The sequence below is a fragment of the Cebus imitator genome, unplaced genomic scaffold (assembly GCF_001604975.1).
Source record: "Cebus imitator isolate Cc_AM_T3 unplaced genomic scaffold, Cebus_imitator-1.0 Scaffold568, whole genome shotgun sequence".
In the NCBI taxonomy this organism is placed as follows: domain Eukaryota; kingdom Metazoa; phylum Chordata; class Mammalia; order Primates; family Cebidae; genus Cebus; species Cebus imitator.
This window is the reverse complement of record NW_016107883.1, coordinates 1,767,799-1,784,909: the sequence shown is the minus strand read 5'-3', so window position 1 is coordinate 1,784,909 and position 17,111 is coordinate 1,767,799. Positions and strand designations below refer to the sequence as shown.

Here is a 17,111-nt window from a genome sequence, read left to right as displayed (position 1 = left end):
AACCTCCGTCTCCTGGGTTCAGGCAATTCTCCTGCCTCAGCCTTCTGAGTCGCTGGAATTACAGGCACGCGCCACCATGCCCAGCTAATTTTTTGTAGTTTTAGTAGAGACGGGGTTTCACCTTGTTGACCAGGATGGTCTCGATCTCTTGACCTCGTGATCCACCCGCCTCGGCCTCCCAAAGTGCTGGGATTACAGGCTTGAGCCACCGTGCCCGGCCTTATGTAACAAATTTTAACAATTTAAATTGCACAATTTTAAACTGCTTGATTAAAAATATATATTGTCTGAATTTTATCTGGGGCTAGGGGGTGTAGAACTCTGCCCATACTATAGTACTTATTTCTCTGGGAGAAAGACCACAATTAGCAAAGTAGAGATCTGGGTTCTCCGGCTAGCTCTGCCTCTTACTAACTATAATCTTGTGTTTCTTAACTTTATTTAGGCCTTAGCCTCCTCTTCTGTAAAATGGGCCTGATCATCCCTGTCTGGGTGATGGAGAGTGTTAAGTAGGGATACAGGCACCTTGAAAGCTGCCCTGGGTCATAAATATATCAGGGAGGTTTGTATCATCTTAGCCAAGACAGCTGCTCAACATCTGGGATCAGAAGGCAGTTGTAGCTTGACACTGAGGCCTCTGTGCCGAGTTGGAAGACACAGCAAGGAGCAGCTTCTGAAAGATGAAGAGGCTAATATGTTTACAATTCTGAAGGACCTCCTAGATATGAAGAGAAGAGAGAAAAAGAAGAGCAGGAGGCCGGGTGTGGTAGTTTACTCCTATAATCCCAGCACTTCTGGAGGCTGAGGCAAGTGGACTGTTTGTGCTCAGGAGTTTCACAGAAGCCTGGGCAGCATAGTGAGACCCTGCCTCTACTAAAAATACAAAAATTAGCTGGGTGTGGTGGTGTGCGCTTTAGTCCCAGCTACCCAGGAGGCTGAGGTGGGAGGTTGGCTTGAGCCCAGGAGGTGGAGGCCGCAGTGAGGCTGACATCGTGCCACTTCACTCCAGCCTGGGTTGACAGAGCCAAACCCTGTCTCAAAGAAATACATAAAAATAAAGGAAAAAAAAAAAAGAAAAAGAAGAGCAGAAGATAGTGTACCTTCCTCTCTGTACTCCACAGTGTAACCAGAAATAGTGCAGTTTCCTGTGCTGGAGGGGGGCAGCCAGCGGAGAATCACGGAGGTGCAGCTTCTCTCCTGGGCAATGGGACGGTTAGGGGCTGCTGGAACACCTGTGGAGACAGAAGTCAGGATCAGGTGCTATTTCTGCAGAACTTGGCATTTTGCACCAAGGTATAAGGTCATAGAGGAAACATTCCCTAACCCATGTTGCAATTTTTTCCTATGACCTTCTCCACCAAGTGACATACCTTTCTCCAGGAGACACATCATGCTGTCTAAAGTTCTTCCTCGGGCTAAGTACTATACCCTGAAGATGATGCTTGGCCAGGGAACTAACATGTTGATGGGAGGTTTATGGTAGGCCACACACAGCTCTTAGCAAAGATTCGTTCTCTTCTCATTTGCCAGAACTTTGGTTTTGAATTTTTACAATGGACATTTTCTCCCCCAGGTTGCAGGGAACGCTTATAATGTTCACTTAAAATGTAGGGTCAGGTGTGGTGGCTCACGCCTGTAATCCCAGCACTTTGGGATGACAAGGCAGGAGGATCACTTGAGCACAGGAGTTTGAGACTCTATCTCTACAAAAAGTTAAAAAAATTAGCTGGGCATGGTGGCACATGCCAGTAGTCCTAGTTACTTGGGAGGCTGAGATGGGAGGATAGCTGGGGCCTGGGAGGTGGAGGCTGCAGTGAGTGGTGCCATGCTGTTGCACTCCAGCCTGGGCAACAGAACAAGACTGTCTCAAGAAAAATAAAAGTTTGACTAACACAAATTGGTAGAGACAGAAAGTAGAGCAGTGGTGGCCAAGAGGCACTGGGGAGGAAGGAGTGGGGTCATTGTTTAACAGGTGCAGATGCGGTTTCAGAAAGATGGGAAGATGAAAAAAATTCTGTGGATGGATGGTGGTGATGGTAACCCCAAAATGTGGATGTACTTAATGCCACCAAACTTAATTTATAAACTTATTTATACATTTTATTTATATACATTTATTTATATATTTTTGAACTGTATGTTTTAAAACGGTTAAGGTGGAATGGGCACAGTCGATCATGCCTGTAATCCCAGCACTCTGGGAGGCCAAGGTGGGAGGATCGCATTAGCCCTGGAGAATGAGATCAGCCTGGGCAACATAGCGAGACCCCATCTCTATTTGAATTTTTAGAAAATGGTTACAATGATAAATTTTATTGTGTGTGATTTACTGCAATTAAAAAATAAACGTTTTAAAAGGTATCGTAGGCAACACAGTGAAATCCCATCTCTACAAAAAATGCAAAAAAAAAAAAAAAAAATTAGCGGGGCATGGTGGTGCATGCCTGTAGTCCCAGCTAATCCGGGGGCTGAGGTAGTAGGATTGCTTGAGCCTGTGAGGTCAAGGCTGCCATGAGCAGAGACCATGCCTGAGCCACAGCAAGAGCCTGTCTCAAATAAATTATTTAGGAAGGTTTGACTAACAAAGAGGCTCTACCTTGCACTTTGACTGTTGCAGATGTTGATGTGGTCCCGTGGTCATTTGTTGCTATGCAGGTATAAATCCCGCTGTCTTGGGGCATCAGATTGCAGATCTTCAGGGTTATTTCTCCAGAATCACTAGGGACACCAAAAGGATGCTCTTTAGACTCCAGTGATAAGACACTTGACTGCTGGGTAAAATCTCATAGGGTTGGCACATGGTGTGCTGAGCAGAGAGTTCTGTGGCCCAAGGTCAGTCCCTAGTCTGCGAGCTACCTACATACCTTGGTGATCACTCTGTCTCCCTACATCACCAGTTGTTTCTATCAAAAAAAATTTTCTGGCCACGCCCATCTCTCAAGTTTGTTATACATGAGGAGTAGAATAAGAAATAAAATGACATAAGAATTAGAGCATGGTTTGAAATATACAAAGTCCTATGCAAGTTCTGGCTCACAGTATTATTAGTATTATTATCACTAGCAACTTTGTCCTGGAATATTTTCAGTTTCACAGATCGATAATGAATGACTGGCAAAAAAAAGGAAAGAAGAAGAAAAATGTTTTAAGTATTTCAAATTCTATATGTGGTATCCTCAAAATAATCAGGTGAATTTCTAAGAAAGGGTAAATTCCGTCACCTAAATGGTAATTTCCCCATTCATCCCAATATAAGGTCCAGGAACATCCCCAGGGGAGATCTGCTCTGAAACACAGAAGTCACAGTCAGCCATGCCCCTTCCCCAGGGTTATGATATACCCTGGAGCTCTTCATGATCCTCACCAGCCACTGCCTCTCACACTAGGCTTCTTGGACCCACTGGTATTTTATGACCTGGCCAGGTGGTCTCTGCTGGGAATACCAAGGAATGATGGTCTTTTTCTATTTCACATACATGCAAATTAAGTCAATGAATGAAAGTTTCTTGATTCTAGGTGCTTCTTCCACTAATGTTTCTTAAGCATCTAGGGCTTGCTACCGCTTGTCCATTGTAAGCAACAGTACACAATCCAGTTCATAATCAGTAACGACAAATGTTGACAGGATGACTGGGAGGCAGTCAGCCAAGTTTTGTTAAATGGACTTTTTGTGTAGAAGCGTGCCTGCAGCTTGATTTTCTATTGCACATTTTGGAATGAGTCATTTCTTTTTCTAATAACATTGTTCTTAGGCAAGGAATTAAACATCTCATTGTTTTACAGCATCCTGAAGGGCACCAAAAATTTCAGGATGTGCAGATTTGAGGACTACATTTTTACTACAGGTCTAGAGCCTTTACCATTTCATCAGAAGTCTGAATCTTCTGACTTGGAGATTTACTTGGGGATCTGTAGGGAAAGATCGTCTTCCAGGACGAATGTAAGGCAGTGACTATGAAAACTCTTCCTAAGTATGGTGCATGCTTGACCTGAGATATAAAGGTTTATGTTTTTCCCTGTTTGTTTAACGTGGGTCCAGAGTGCAGTCTTTGCAAACCATTCTGCTGGTCCCAGGTACGTCTACGTGGTGCTGAGCACCGTGGGAAATGTGTGCTGGTGCTGCCGCAGGTGTCCATCAGGCTGCAGCCTGAGCGGCAGAGGCTGTGACTCTCGCAGCACTGAGTCCCCTCTCATGTTTAACTCAGTCTCTCTCCTAACCAAGGCCAAGTGTTTGAGCTAGAACAGGCTCCAGGGCAGCTCTTCTCTTGCAGAGCCAGTCACCAGAGCAGAAGCTGCATTCCACATTCAGCCTCTCAGTGCTCTGCTAAGGGGCTGCTGGTGCTGGTGTTAGGGCAATCAGCTTACCAAGAGGAGACGCTGTATGTGGCCGAGCTGTTGTCAGTGTCAAGGATGTTCTGGTCTGGACCCTTCCAAGTGATGGTGGGCTTCGGCCGCCCACAGACTTTGCACTGCAGTATTACTGTGTCCCCAAGCAAGCAGGTCACATCCACCAAGGGCACAAGGAATTCTGGGGCCACTATAATCAAATCAACATACATTCACATCATTCAGAGAAAACTTAGAACAAAACAGCCATTTTTTAACACACCACTCTCATTTCCCACCTATATCACGTAATGATTCAAATAACCTTCAGCATAACACTGGAGAGTCATCTGGGTCTCTTTAAAAAGTGTTAAAAAGTAATAACTGTTTATTGTAGAAAAATTAGGAAATACAGACAAAAAGAAAATCTCCGTAATGTCATAATTCAGAGGTTATTACTGTGAGCATTCTGGTATATATCCTTTTCGGCTTTATACAAACAGATTTCTTATAAAAATGGGATCCCATTATATATATTGCAAGTTTTAGTCTTTTTCAGTTAACAGTCCATGATAAATATCTTTCCTTGTCCATTAATACAGAACTCGATCACCACTGCTTGCAGCCAGTGCTTCAATGCTAGATTAACTATAATTTATTTAACCAATCTCCATGTTCCCAATCTAATGCTTTTTAACTCACCTTCTTGGATGAAATTTGGATTTAAGATCTGAAAAATACAAAGAAACAGAAAATTGCTTGAATCCTAAACTATTAGAACAAGAGACTTCACCCAATTGAGTAAAAGGAAAGTACAATTTAGGGAGGTGAGACCTGGAGCCCAACTTCCCACTTTGTTGTGACTGTATTACCGTCACAGTAACAAACCTCTCTTTAGCAACAAATGACACTTGGTTTACGCCGTCTAATCTGGCTGTTCACATTCCTGCCTGGCAGCATGCAGCCCCAGGCAGGTTTACTGTGACTTGGAGCTCTGCTAGCAGAGGTCTTTTTTTTTTTTTTTTCTTTTTTGAGCTTTTTGCTGCAGCAGACCTTTCTGTCCTTCCTCCTCTCAGTTGCTTTTCTTCCATTCACAGGCAGAAACCCCACTCTCCTGTTCATTATACACTCAAGCAATGTGGTGGCATTGTTTCTTCCTAATATCACAAACTCAAAAATAGAAGACCTGAGACCTATCAAACTGGAAGGGTCACTGAAATTCACTAACCTAGCGTTTTCCTTCCAAATGTCCTCCCTTTACCCTTCACCCATCCCCAGGCAGGGGAAATGTCTCCTCAAGCAGCTAAACAAGAGCTTCTCTGGTTGAAGGAGAATAGGAGAAGTCCTGTCTGTCTCTTCTTTCCCAAGCATGATCGCCTATAGCCCAGGGCTGCATGGGGCAACTTGAAGCCACTGACCCAACCATTCTGACCCTGCCCACTTCATAGGTGAGAAAATGAATACTAAGTGACTAAGCCAACTAAGTCCAGTCACAAGGCTGAGTCAAGGAAGACACTGCTAGGGCTCTGTGTATATACCATGCTGCCTGCCTCAGGACACCTTGGAGATTTCACAGCAGGAAAAACATTCTAGCTAACTAGCTATTCTGGAAAACTACCTCTTCTTGAGAAGATGATCACTTTCCCCCTATCTTTTGTATTACTGCTAATCGTGCAAGTCCAGATTGTACAGCCTGGCATTGTTAAAACGGCATGGACTTTGGAGACAGGCTGAGATAATCTGTTTTGTTTAATGTGATTCCATGTTAATTACTTAATAACTGATGCTCCACTATAACATGGGATAAATAATACCTAGTATAAAGTGTTATCACAAAGATTAAATGAGATTATGTACGTCAAGTGCTTAGCACAATGCCTGACAAATAACAGGTACTCAATACCTATTTAAATGTAATCATTTTCCTTCTGCTAAGCAGCCTGTTATTAACGTGGCTTATCTCTAATCGTTTATTTGGTAAAATTCTTCTTTCCTTTATAATGAGGCCAGAAAATTCACATGCCTTACAAAACAGCCCAACTGGGGCCTTTGTCATTATTTCCCTGTATTTATGCATATCATTGTGAACATGCATGGTTTCTGTGTGTTCTCCCCTTATAGAGGAATCCATATAAGCTCTTTGGAAGAAAGACGTGATTTCCTTCTGTTTCCCCTTTGCAAATCAAGTGCCCACTTATACCACCGAAGTTTTGCACAAAGTGGGCTGCAGAAAACCCTTGTGATGCCAAGTTCTGGGCTGAGTGTCCCAACTCCGGCCACTGCAATGCCCTCTGATAGTCTCAAAAGACCACTTACACCTCTCCTTAGCCTGTCTTTAAATCAGTGGTTCTCAACACCTGACCTGGGCAGCCTTAAAAACACAAGAGGCCAATACCTGGGCCTCATGCCTAGAGTTTTTGTTTTAATTGGTGTGAAGTGAGGCCCAGGCATTGGGATTTTGTTTTAACTCTGTAAAGTGAGTCAACATGCAGCCTTGTTAATAATGAACCTGATGAAAGCCCCCCTCTATCCCAGGGAACTGATCTTGGATAAACCAACTTCCTGCCTCAGAGACTTCTCTGGGGTGGGGTAGGGGAGTGGATGAGAGCATCTGGTAGGAGCTACCGCATTTCTTACACTTAAAAGAGTCCTCTGTGTGAAAAGATTTCCAAAGCATGGCATGGGGAAGGATGTGAAGGGTTGCTCCACTTGAGCTATTGAATCAACTATGAGCAGCACTGCACCACCTGTAGGGGATGCTAAAGAGGCCAAATATTTCTCTTTCTGGTTTAGATGAGGCAGAGAGAATGGCATCCCAGTCAGTCATTTGACAGTCAAAGAAAAGAAGGCTAAGAATATTTTCTAAACGTTAACAGTGGTTACCTCACGGTGGCTTCCTCCCCATTCAAAAAACATTAACTTCTGCTCTAAGATCTGTGTACAGTTTTGTGGATAGGGAAATACTAAGACACAGGCTCTACCCTTGGGATTTATAAAACATCTTAATTTGGGGGTGACTGTTTTTTCCTTTCTTTTCTTATGTGGGCTTCCCAAATATTCTGCAGTCAGCATGTTTCACTTTCTTAATAATTATTTTTGAAGGAAAAATGGCACAGTCAGACCTACTAGTCTGTGAGCTCTTTAAAGACAGGAGCTATTTGTCTGTCATTCACCTCTGTACCTCAGGGCCCTAGCCCAGGATCTGTCACACAATGGTATTTAATAAACGTTGGTGAATACATATTTGATCTTTGACTTCATTTCAGACATTCCAAGAATTTAGGACTGGTTCATAAGGAGAATCTCAGAATAGGACCAATGTTATTAGTCACATACTCAGAATACCCAGTTCTGGGTATATGACCAATAATACTTGACTAGAGCCTGTTGGCAAACACAGATGGATGCAAAATTTTAGAAAATGTTTCACAAACAACATAATCCATAGCTCCTGAGAGAGGACGTTCTTAGCAGCACGCTGCGCAGAAGAGAGCGTAAGCTCAGGGAGCAGACAGAGCATGTAGTACCCAGACTTAAAGACAGACACACTCTCTTGCCTTGGACAACATTCTTAAGCAACTCCTGCCTCAGTTTTATCTGTGAATTGGGGATAAAAATGGCCATGTGGAAGGGTTGTTTGATGTAAGGACTCAATTTACTTGATGAAGATTTACTGAGCTGACCTTGGTGAGGTGGTGGTGACCGGGTAGGGAGTAAGGCAGACATGCTCACCACCCTCAGTGGCCAGCAGTCTTGTGGGAAAGATGGAGTTCAACAACATTTGCATTTGATGCAGCGCCTGACAGATGTTAATGACCAGCTTTCAACAAACATGGAACATTACGCTCCACCTGCTGCCCCCAATCCATCAGAAGGACTCTGGGGTGGAAATGATTTGATAATGCTGCTAACTCGGTTCAATGACCTGTATTTCCCATCATGATGGGAACCCACAAGGAAGTAGGGCATGGAGTTCACGACAAGAGTCTCAGAGAGGAGAAAGCTAACAAAATGGAAGAGACAAGTAGCAGGCTTATATGTGATACGATTTTAAGTAGGGCTTCATAAACAGTTTACTTCATAAACTGTGGCACTTATAAAACCTACACTTTTATAAGAAAACACGCCAAAGTGCTGCTTAAATCACTTCTTGCCTTACTCCTCTTTTTCATCACATAACCCCAACTGTGCTAAGTATATTATTAAACAGACACACTGTTTAAAAAAGCAAATATTGGTCAGGCGTGGTGGCTCACAACTGCAATACCAGCACTTTGGGAGGCTGAGGTGGGTGGATCACTTGAGGTCAACATGGTGAAATCCTGTTTCTACTAAAAATACAAAAATTAGCCAGGCATGGTGACAGGTGTCTGTAATCCCAGCTACTCGGGAGGCTGAGGCACAAGAATCGCTTGAACCCAGGAGGTGGAGCTTGCAGTGAGCCAAGATTGTGCCACTGCACTCCAGCCTAGGTGACAGAGACCCTGTCTCAATAAAATACTAAAATAAAATGAAATGCAAATATTGGCCAGATGCATTGGCTCCTGCCTGTAATCCCAGCACTTTAAGAGGTCAAGGTGGAAGGATTGCTTGAGACCAGGAGTTCAAGACCAACCTGGGCAACACGATGTGTCACTAAGAAACTTTTTTTAATTAGCTGGGTGTGGTCCTAGCTATAGACTGAGGCAGGATAATCACTTGAAACAGGAGGTTGAGGCTGCAGTGAGCCATGATTGTGTCACTGCAGTCGTCTGGGTGACAGAGGGAGATCCTGTCTAAAAAAAAAAAATCCTTTCTCTTTTTTTGAGACAGAGTCTTGCTTTGTTGCCCAGGCTGGAATGCAGTGGTGTGATCTCAGTTCACTGCAACCTCTGCCTCCTTGGTTCAAGCCATTCTTATGCCTCAGTTTCCTGGGAAGCTGGGGCTGTAGGCAAATACCACCACACCCGGCCATTTTTTTGTATTTTTAGTAGAGAGCGGTTTCACTATGTTGGCCAGTCTGCTCTCAAACTCCTGACCTCAAGTGACCTGCCCACCTCGGCCTTCCAAAGTGCTGGAATCACAGGTGTGAGCCACCACACCTAGCCAAAAGCAAATATTCCTAATTTGAGTGTAGTCCTTAGCAGAGACATTGGAGAGAAAGATTACCAGTAAGTCTTAATTATAGGCTCTCCAACTGGAAGGAGGCTCATGCAAGTCTTGGTCTTCATTCCTCTGCCTTTTGGCTAGCCCAGGTGAGGAGAGCCCACGTTGACACAAGGTGTAGCTGATAATGGTAACAGCATCACTGATTTGGGTAGCATTATGTGGTTGGCCTAAGCTACTCACAAAGTCCTTCATGTGCTCCGCCAAAACTTCCTCAAGTGCAGAGCAAATGTTATTTATCCCCATTTCCTAGGTGAGATAGGGAAGTGAAGTGTTAAGATCACAGCAACAGAGGACTGGATCTGAGAGCTCTTGAATTTTAGTCCGGTGCTCCTTCCATCACAGCATTCAGCAAAGTGGGAGGGTCTTAGGAAAAGCATTGCGAAAGTTTGTCGTTGACATCAAAGGCCTATCTGCTTATCTTTGCTCTCCATCCCTTTCCCCATCCTGTCTCTACTCAGTCCTCTTCTTTAAAATCCTTCAGCAAGGACCAAGACCCTAGGGAAGGTCCACACTAATTTTTTTTTCTAACATTGACTCTGGACTATGGCCATTAGAAGATTTCTCCCTCACTTTTTCTCTTTCTACTTTGAAGCAAATCAGTATGAACTGGAGGAGGACAACCTTCTCACACAGTAGACTAATTACCCATGTAATTGTCTATGGCTCCCTATGGACTACTGGGCCCATGAGGACAAGGACCATATGGTTTTATTATTACTTTTTATTTATATTGTTAAATTTTTAATTTTCTCTTTCTTTGAATTCTAATGGACTGCATTGTTCTGCTATGACTGTCTCCAAGCTCCAAGCTTAGCATGATACCTAGCACAATGTGTTCTGTTGATATTTGTCAAATCAATGAAAAGTTCAAGTGGTGGGATCCTGATTTTGGGGAGGAGAGCTGAGAAAATGCCCTGCCATGAACTTGCCCAGGAATCTAATCAGTCAGTTAATGTCTGAGATGCAGCCAGTGGTGATCTTCCTCCTCTGTACTCTTCCAGGGGCTGGTACCTCTACATCTGTGACCATGAGCTGCCATGTGCCATAACGTCTTACTGAATTGTATTTGCCCTACCAGACTTGTGAACCTTTTGAAGGTAGTAACTCTTTCCCATGTTTTATATACCATCAGTTATGGTGTTCAATAGAACATCTTGCATATAGCAGAAAATAAACTATTTATTGAATCAAATTAATTGAGGTCACTCAATTAGTAGACTAGAAATTAGGTTTCCTCACCACTTTGCCTAGCAGTCATTGCTGGTGCATGCAGGATCCTGAGGGCTTTATTATAAGCCCCTGGGAGGCTAAGGCAGGAGGATCACTTGAGCTTGGTTCAAGACCAGCCTGGGGAACAGAGTGAGACCTCATCTTAACTAAAAAATAAAAAAACAAATTAGCTAGGTGTGGTGGTGCACAGCTAATAGGGAAGCTGAGGTGAAGGATTGCCTGAGCCCAGGAAGCTGCAGTTGCAGCAAGGCAAGAAAGTGCCATTGTATTTCAGCCTGGGTGACAGTGTGTCCCTGTCAAACACACACACACACACACACACACACACAGAGAGAGAGAGAGAGAGAGAGAGAGAGAGAGAGAAAGAAATGAAATAGTGGTCGTGGAGGAAAGATGACATTGTTCATAAAAAATGCACATGTTCTCTCTCAGTGAGAGAATGCTGGGCCAAGTCCAAGACAGGGCTGGTGTAGACACCATGGGAAAGAACTATAGGTTCCTAAAGCTGGTTTTATTTGACCAGCAGAGGGCGGCAGGTGGCAGCGCTTCCTCCCAGGTGAGAGCAAGACCCACCACAATGTGATCCATCAGCAACTTAGTTTTCTTCTGGAGAAAAATCCAATCGTTTTATTGTTTTTCCTTCAAAACAGCAGGGCAGTGAGGTAAGAAGAAGGAGTAACAGGTTAATATCAACCAGCACTGAGTAATATAAGCTGAGCTTTGAGGAAATCTTGCGTCTATTTTCCTTGTCAGCCAATGTCTGACTGATTCTAAGACTTAAGAGTGAGGGTGAAATTCTGCCTAGAAAATGAGTTGTTAACTGATTCCAGAGGAAAAAGACCTCCACCCCATGTTTTCCAAATTCCTCATCACCAGTTGCAAAACATAGCTCAAAACTACGTATTGAGAACACTGAAGGAATAAAAATGGTCAAATAAACATAAATCAAATGCCCTAAACCCAACTCATAGCTACCCAGAATATATTTATATATTGTTTCCTCTTTTTATTTCTTTTACACTTGTTTCATATGAACCTGTACTCAGAGTAGGCAGGAAAAGAATTTTAGATAATGAGATCTGGCAATAAAATAAAGATATAAGAAAAACAATTTTTAAGAATTTAGGTATAATATTATGGTTTCAAGGTTTAACCCTTCGTGTTTTCAATCTTGCCAAACTGGACATGAGTTTCTAAATTTTTAGAAAACATTCCTACCTCAGCTTTTAAAAAAAAATTTTAGTTTTTAATTTTTTAGAGAGGGTCTCAAGCTGTTGCTCAGGCTGGAGTGCAGTGGCACAATCACCACTCACTGCAGCTGCAAATTCCTAGGCTGAAGTGATCCTCCTGCCTCAGACTCCCCAAGGAGCTGGGACTGCAGGTGCACACAGTTACCTAATTTTTTTCTATTCTTTGTAAAGATGGGGTCTTGCCATGTTGCCCAGCTGGACTTGAACTCTGGGCCTCAAAGCAATCCTCCTGCCTTGGCCTTCCAGTGTGCTGGGATTATAGGTGTGAGCCACTGCACCCAGCCTCCTCTGCTTATTTCTAAATGAACATAAGACAAGCTACAATTTAAAAAAATGTAAATGCAACATAATCCCAAACAGCGATAGACTTATCTCTGTCAGCTAGTTTCTTACTCCTCAAGTATTTTTATTCAGTTCTAAACGTTTTTCTTCAACTATGATTTTTTTTTTTTTTTTTTTTGAGATGGAGTCTCACTCTTGTTGCCCGGACTGGAGTGCAATGACACAATCTTGGCTCACCACAACCTCCACCTCCCAGGTTCAAGCGATTCTCCTACCTCATCCTCCTGAGTAGCTGGGATTACAGACATGCGCCACCACGCCTGGCTAATTTTGTATTTTTAGTAGAGACAGGGTTTCTCCATGTTGGTCAGGCTCGTCTCAAACTCCCGACCTCAGGTGATTCACCCACCTTTGCCTCCCGAAGTACTGGGATTACAGACGTGAGCCACCGCACCCGGCCAACTATGACCTTTTTCTTTGACTCAGTTGTAAGGAGTATGCTTTTAAATTTTCAAACACATGAGATTTTTTTTAAATGATCTTTTTGTTGTTGATTTCTAACTTAATTGCATCGTGCTTGGAGAATTTGGTCTGCATAATACTGATTGCTTGGTTTTTGTTGAGTTTTGCTTTATAAGTAGCACACATGGTCATTTTTTTGTAAAAAGTTCCATATGTTTTTCCAATAAATGTATAATCATTAATTTGGAGGTACAGGTCTCTATATGTGTCCACATGTCAAGTACATTGATGGTTTTATGGATATTTCTAGCCCAAATATCTCCACTTTGCCCCCTCAATATTTTGGTTAGAGAACATTTAGTGTGCCCTCAAAAATAAAAAGGATGAAAATTTTAACAGAATAATGAAAGCGTCTATCACCTGTCTCACAAGATAGTTGGTTGCAAAGAACCAAAATGGGGGGTGCATTGCTGTGTGTGCATTGGTCTCCAGGAGTTAGGAACTGGAGGTGGGGGGCCGAGGAGGATGCAGTGGTGGAGTTACAGCTTCTCCTTTTTAAACCACGTTTCCACCCTATAGCCATGATCTTGACTTTAGATAATGTCTTTATGTATGAGTGTTTTGGAGTCTCATCCCTTAATTATTTGGCCCTGATAATTTTCCCCAATCTCCTAAACTCCCCGAGTCTTTGGAGCTACATAACAGATTACAATTTGTTCTGAGGACCCGGTGCCATGGCTCATGCCTGTAATCCTGGCACTTTGGGAGGCTGAGGCAGGAGGATCACTGGAGGCCAGGAGTTTGAGACCAGCCTGGACAACATAGGGATAACCCACCACTAAAATTTTAAATATATTTAAATATTTAAATCTGGGCATGGTGTCACATGCCTGTAGTCCCAGCTACTCAGGATGCTGAGGGTGGGAGGGTCGCTTGGGAGGTTAAGGCTGCAGTGATCTGAGATCATGCCACTGTACTCCAGCCTGGGTGACAGAGCAAGACCCTATCTCCAAAAAAAAAAAAAAAAAAAAAAAAAAGTCCCGCCAGTGTTTGCATAGGTGCTGGTTACCTTCCTAAAGCACAGGATGAATCATATAGACTCTGCTTAAAACCTACTGCTGCTCCTTGCAGTCCATGGATCAGGTCCTGGCTTCCTAGCAGGTCCTTCTAGCCCTTTGTTGTCTGTCTGGTCTCAATCCATCTGCCAGGCTTTGTCCCTACAGCTCTTCCTACATAGCTAACCCCAGGTACCCAGACCATATACCTGCTCAGCATGTGCTAGGCACCCCCCACCTCAGGGCTTTTGTTCATGCTCTCTCCTTACCCTCTCCCTTCTCTAAAACTGCCTACATCCTATTAGTTCATCCAACCCACACACTGCCACCCAGTGAATCAATGACCACACTCATAAGCTCCCTGGGACACAGGCTACCTAAGAGTACATAGCCTTGGGAAAGTCACTTAACCTCACCATACTCCAGTTTTCTCATCTATAATGGAACAGTACCTATGTGATGATGTTGTTGGGAGCTCAGGACAGAGCCAGTTACACAGGAAAGACTGCTAACTGGTAGCTACCATTATTGTGAGCCCAGTGCCTGAGTGGGTGCATAAATATCCACAGAATGAATAAGGGCTCCAGGCAGGATTAATCAGTCCCTCACCATGACTGTTAGAGCAAGTTTTAAAGTCTGCTATGCAACATGGGTATTTAATTATACCTGCCTCCTTCTTATGCTTCTTAAGCATGGGAACCAATCTCACATTGCGTGTTAGCCCTCCATAATACTCACTGCGATTCCTTGTGTTAATTAAATTGTGTGAAATTGAACTGACTAGGAACTCACATTCAGTGAGCCTATAGATGATCTTTGACAGCATGGGGGTGGGCTTGGGGGGTGATGGTCTTTACTCCTCTAATAGCAGGCTTTTAGAGCAATTTCTGGGTCAATGGCACCTTGGAATCTCATTAGTGTACAATATAAATGAAACGGATTAGGCTCCCAGACTAGGGTGTGGGTGCCACAGAACATGCATGACAGGGTGTGCTGAGTGATCGTGCTGGCCTGAGAAACCAGTTCAGACGTTTCCAACCCATGTAATTGGACTTCCTTTCTTGGATGCTCCTGCTGGGCTCTTGAGTCATTGAGAAAGGGCATGGGTGAGGCCAGGCAATTATCCCAATAGTCAAGGGATTTGAAAAGTTGAAGAAATTCTCCTAAAACAGATGTGGAAAAGAGGGCCTGAGCTTGACCCTTGTTAAGAACGTACTTGAACCATAGTGAGTAGATTTCGTCCATAGCACATGCTAAGTATGGTCTCTCAAAGCACCACCATCAAGACATGCTCTTTTTATTGGCTGTATAACCTTGACCTCCCTGAACCTGTTTCCTCTAGGAGGGTGAGAAACTCCACCCTACTTACTTCACAGGGCAGTTGCAAGGAACAAAAGCATAATAGATGTGAATCTGCTGTGGAAGATCTTATAATTCTCCTAGGAGAGGGAAGCAGCTGCTAAACTCAGCTCCCTTCTTTTGGTGGTGGAATATAAATCAATCTGCATGGAGAGTCAGAACAAAGCCAAGCAGAAGTCTTCAAGCCACACCATTCAGATATATTACAAAGAAAATATTTTGTAAAAGTAAAATGATAGGAATGCGATGCTTCACTTTCTTTTCCTCCAAAGGGTTCTTTTCATGAAAAAATTCTTTTTATAAAATGCAGAAGCAGGCATCAGTGGAAATACACTGGGGATGCCAGGAGGTCAGTCACCTGGCTGGGGGTGGAAAAGTTTCCTTCAATCTGTCTTTTGAAGCTCTGGGATAAAGAGGCCAGAGCAGCTGATGTAGTGATGGGGGGCAGAGGGGTGCAGGGAGCAGGCTGGCTCTTCAGATCTGAAGATAAGGTGGCTGGGGAACTGTGGGTTTGGGGAAGGGAAAAAGGGCCAGCTCTGGCTGCACCAACTTTCTGGAGCCAGGAGTGGACATTTCAGTTGAGTCTCAGGAGAAAATCTGCCCAGGCCTTTCCTGGCACACCCCCTGAAAAGTGAATTCCTGGGTAAGGTACAGAATCTTCCATTTCTTCTTCTGTTGTGATCTCAATGTTTTCAAAGTCAGAAGTGCCAGAGATCAAAGTCCTTTGCTAGCACACCTTAGATTTGCATGGTGCTCAAAGGGTTACATATCACTGTATAAACACCTGTACACTTGGAGCTGTGCAACTTTCCAGGGGATCTTGAGGCTTAGAAAGGCTAACTGGCCCACAGTCACATAGCTGGTGGTGTCCAAACTAGAATCCAGGTTTTTGACTCCGGTTCCAGTTTTTCATGTGATACCGCTTTTGTGTGATTTTTGTTTAAATTGCACTTCAGCCTTGGAAAGCTAAGATGGGCAGAAATGATATTCCTTTTTATTGAGCTGGAAAATGGAATGACACACTTATGCAGAAAAACAGGCACTAAGAGACAGGTCTCCTCAACTGCTAGGATCTGTGTTTTAGATTAAAACCAACCTGGAGATGGGGCACTCCAAGTTGCCGCAGGATGATGTAGGTGGGGGAATAGTAATCAGGAAAGCCAGAAGCTGCCTCAGAAACTAGAGCACCTTCTAGTTTGCAAACAGAAAAGCACAAGTTCCTGCGGCTCTGTTAAAGGTGAAGGGGCTGCAGGGATGGAGAGGAATAGGGCGTTTTCGTTTGGTGGGTTCACTAAAGAATTTGTTTGCGATGATGTAAACATTCTGGATGTGGATAGTGGTGATGGTGGTACAACATTGTTAGGAGACTTAATGCCATTGAATCGCACTTAAAAATGGTTGACATGGTAAATTTTTGTTATGTATATTTTACTACAACAACAACAACAAAATAAATGAAGAGATTAATTAAATGTTTCCAAGGTTCCGTTGATTCTAAAAGTGTGATTCTTACTCCAGTGGAAAATTTCCTCCAAAATCAGCTTCACCTTCCCAAGCGCTTTCTCTCTCTCATCTTTCAGAGCCTTATCCTAGAAGATCCCAACAGTTTTTAACTCCCTAAGATAAATCTCTGGTGGCTGGTATATAACCGAGGAAAACGTCTGCACTTAGTCTGTGTTGTGGGTGAGACCAACAGCACGTTGAATGGCTGGGGCGGAGGTGAAGTCTTTTTGAAATGACAACTTCGTACTCTGATGAATTGACTTTCTCTGCTATAAGAGGTATTGGGTTTTGTTTTGCTTTAGTTAAAATGCATGTCATTACTTGAGCATGGTGTAAAAATGGGCTGAGAATCCTTATCCTTGAAGGCCTAAGTCATGGAGGCCTAAGTCGTTCATGTCTTTCAACCCCATCCTGTATGCAGGCAGGTGGCAGTGCTGGGGCTGGGGGGCAGGTGCAAAAACACGAGCAAGCATTGACAGTCCTCAGACAACTTTTC

General features: G+C 43.5%; 1 protein-coding gene across 1 annotated transcript in view; it reads right to left on the bottom strand.

The window, feature by feature from the left end:
• The window catches only part of KALRN (kalirin RhoGEF kinase), a 635,807-nt gene that overhangs the window by 22,608 nt on the left and 596,088 nt on the right, over positions 1-17,111 (bottom strand). The window contains exons 52-55 of the mRNA XM_037734035.1: positions 5,029-5,056; positions 4,366-4,537; positions 2,597-2,718; positions 1,101-1,232 (exon numbers count right to left, since the gene is read on the bottom strand). Coding sequence (XP_037589963.1) covers positions 1,101-1,232; positions 2,597-2,718; positions 4,366-4,537; positions 5,029-5,056 — 454 coding nt within the window. The remainder of the gene's footprint in view (positions 1-1,100; positions 1,233-2,596; positions 2,719-4,365; positions 4,538-5,028; positions 5,057-17,111) is intronic.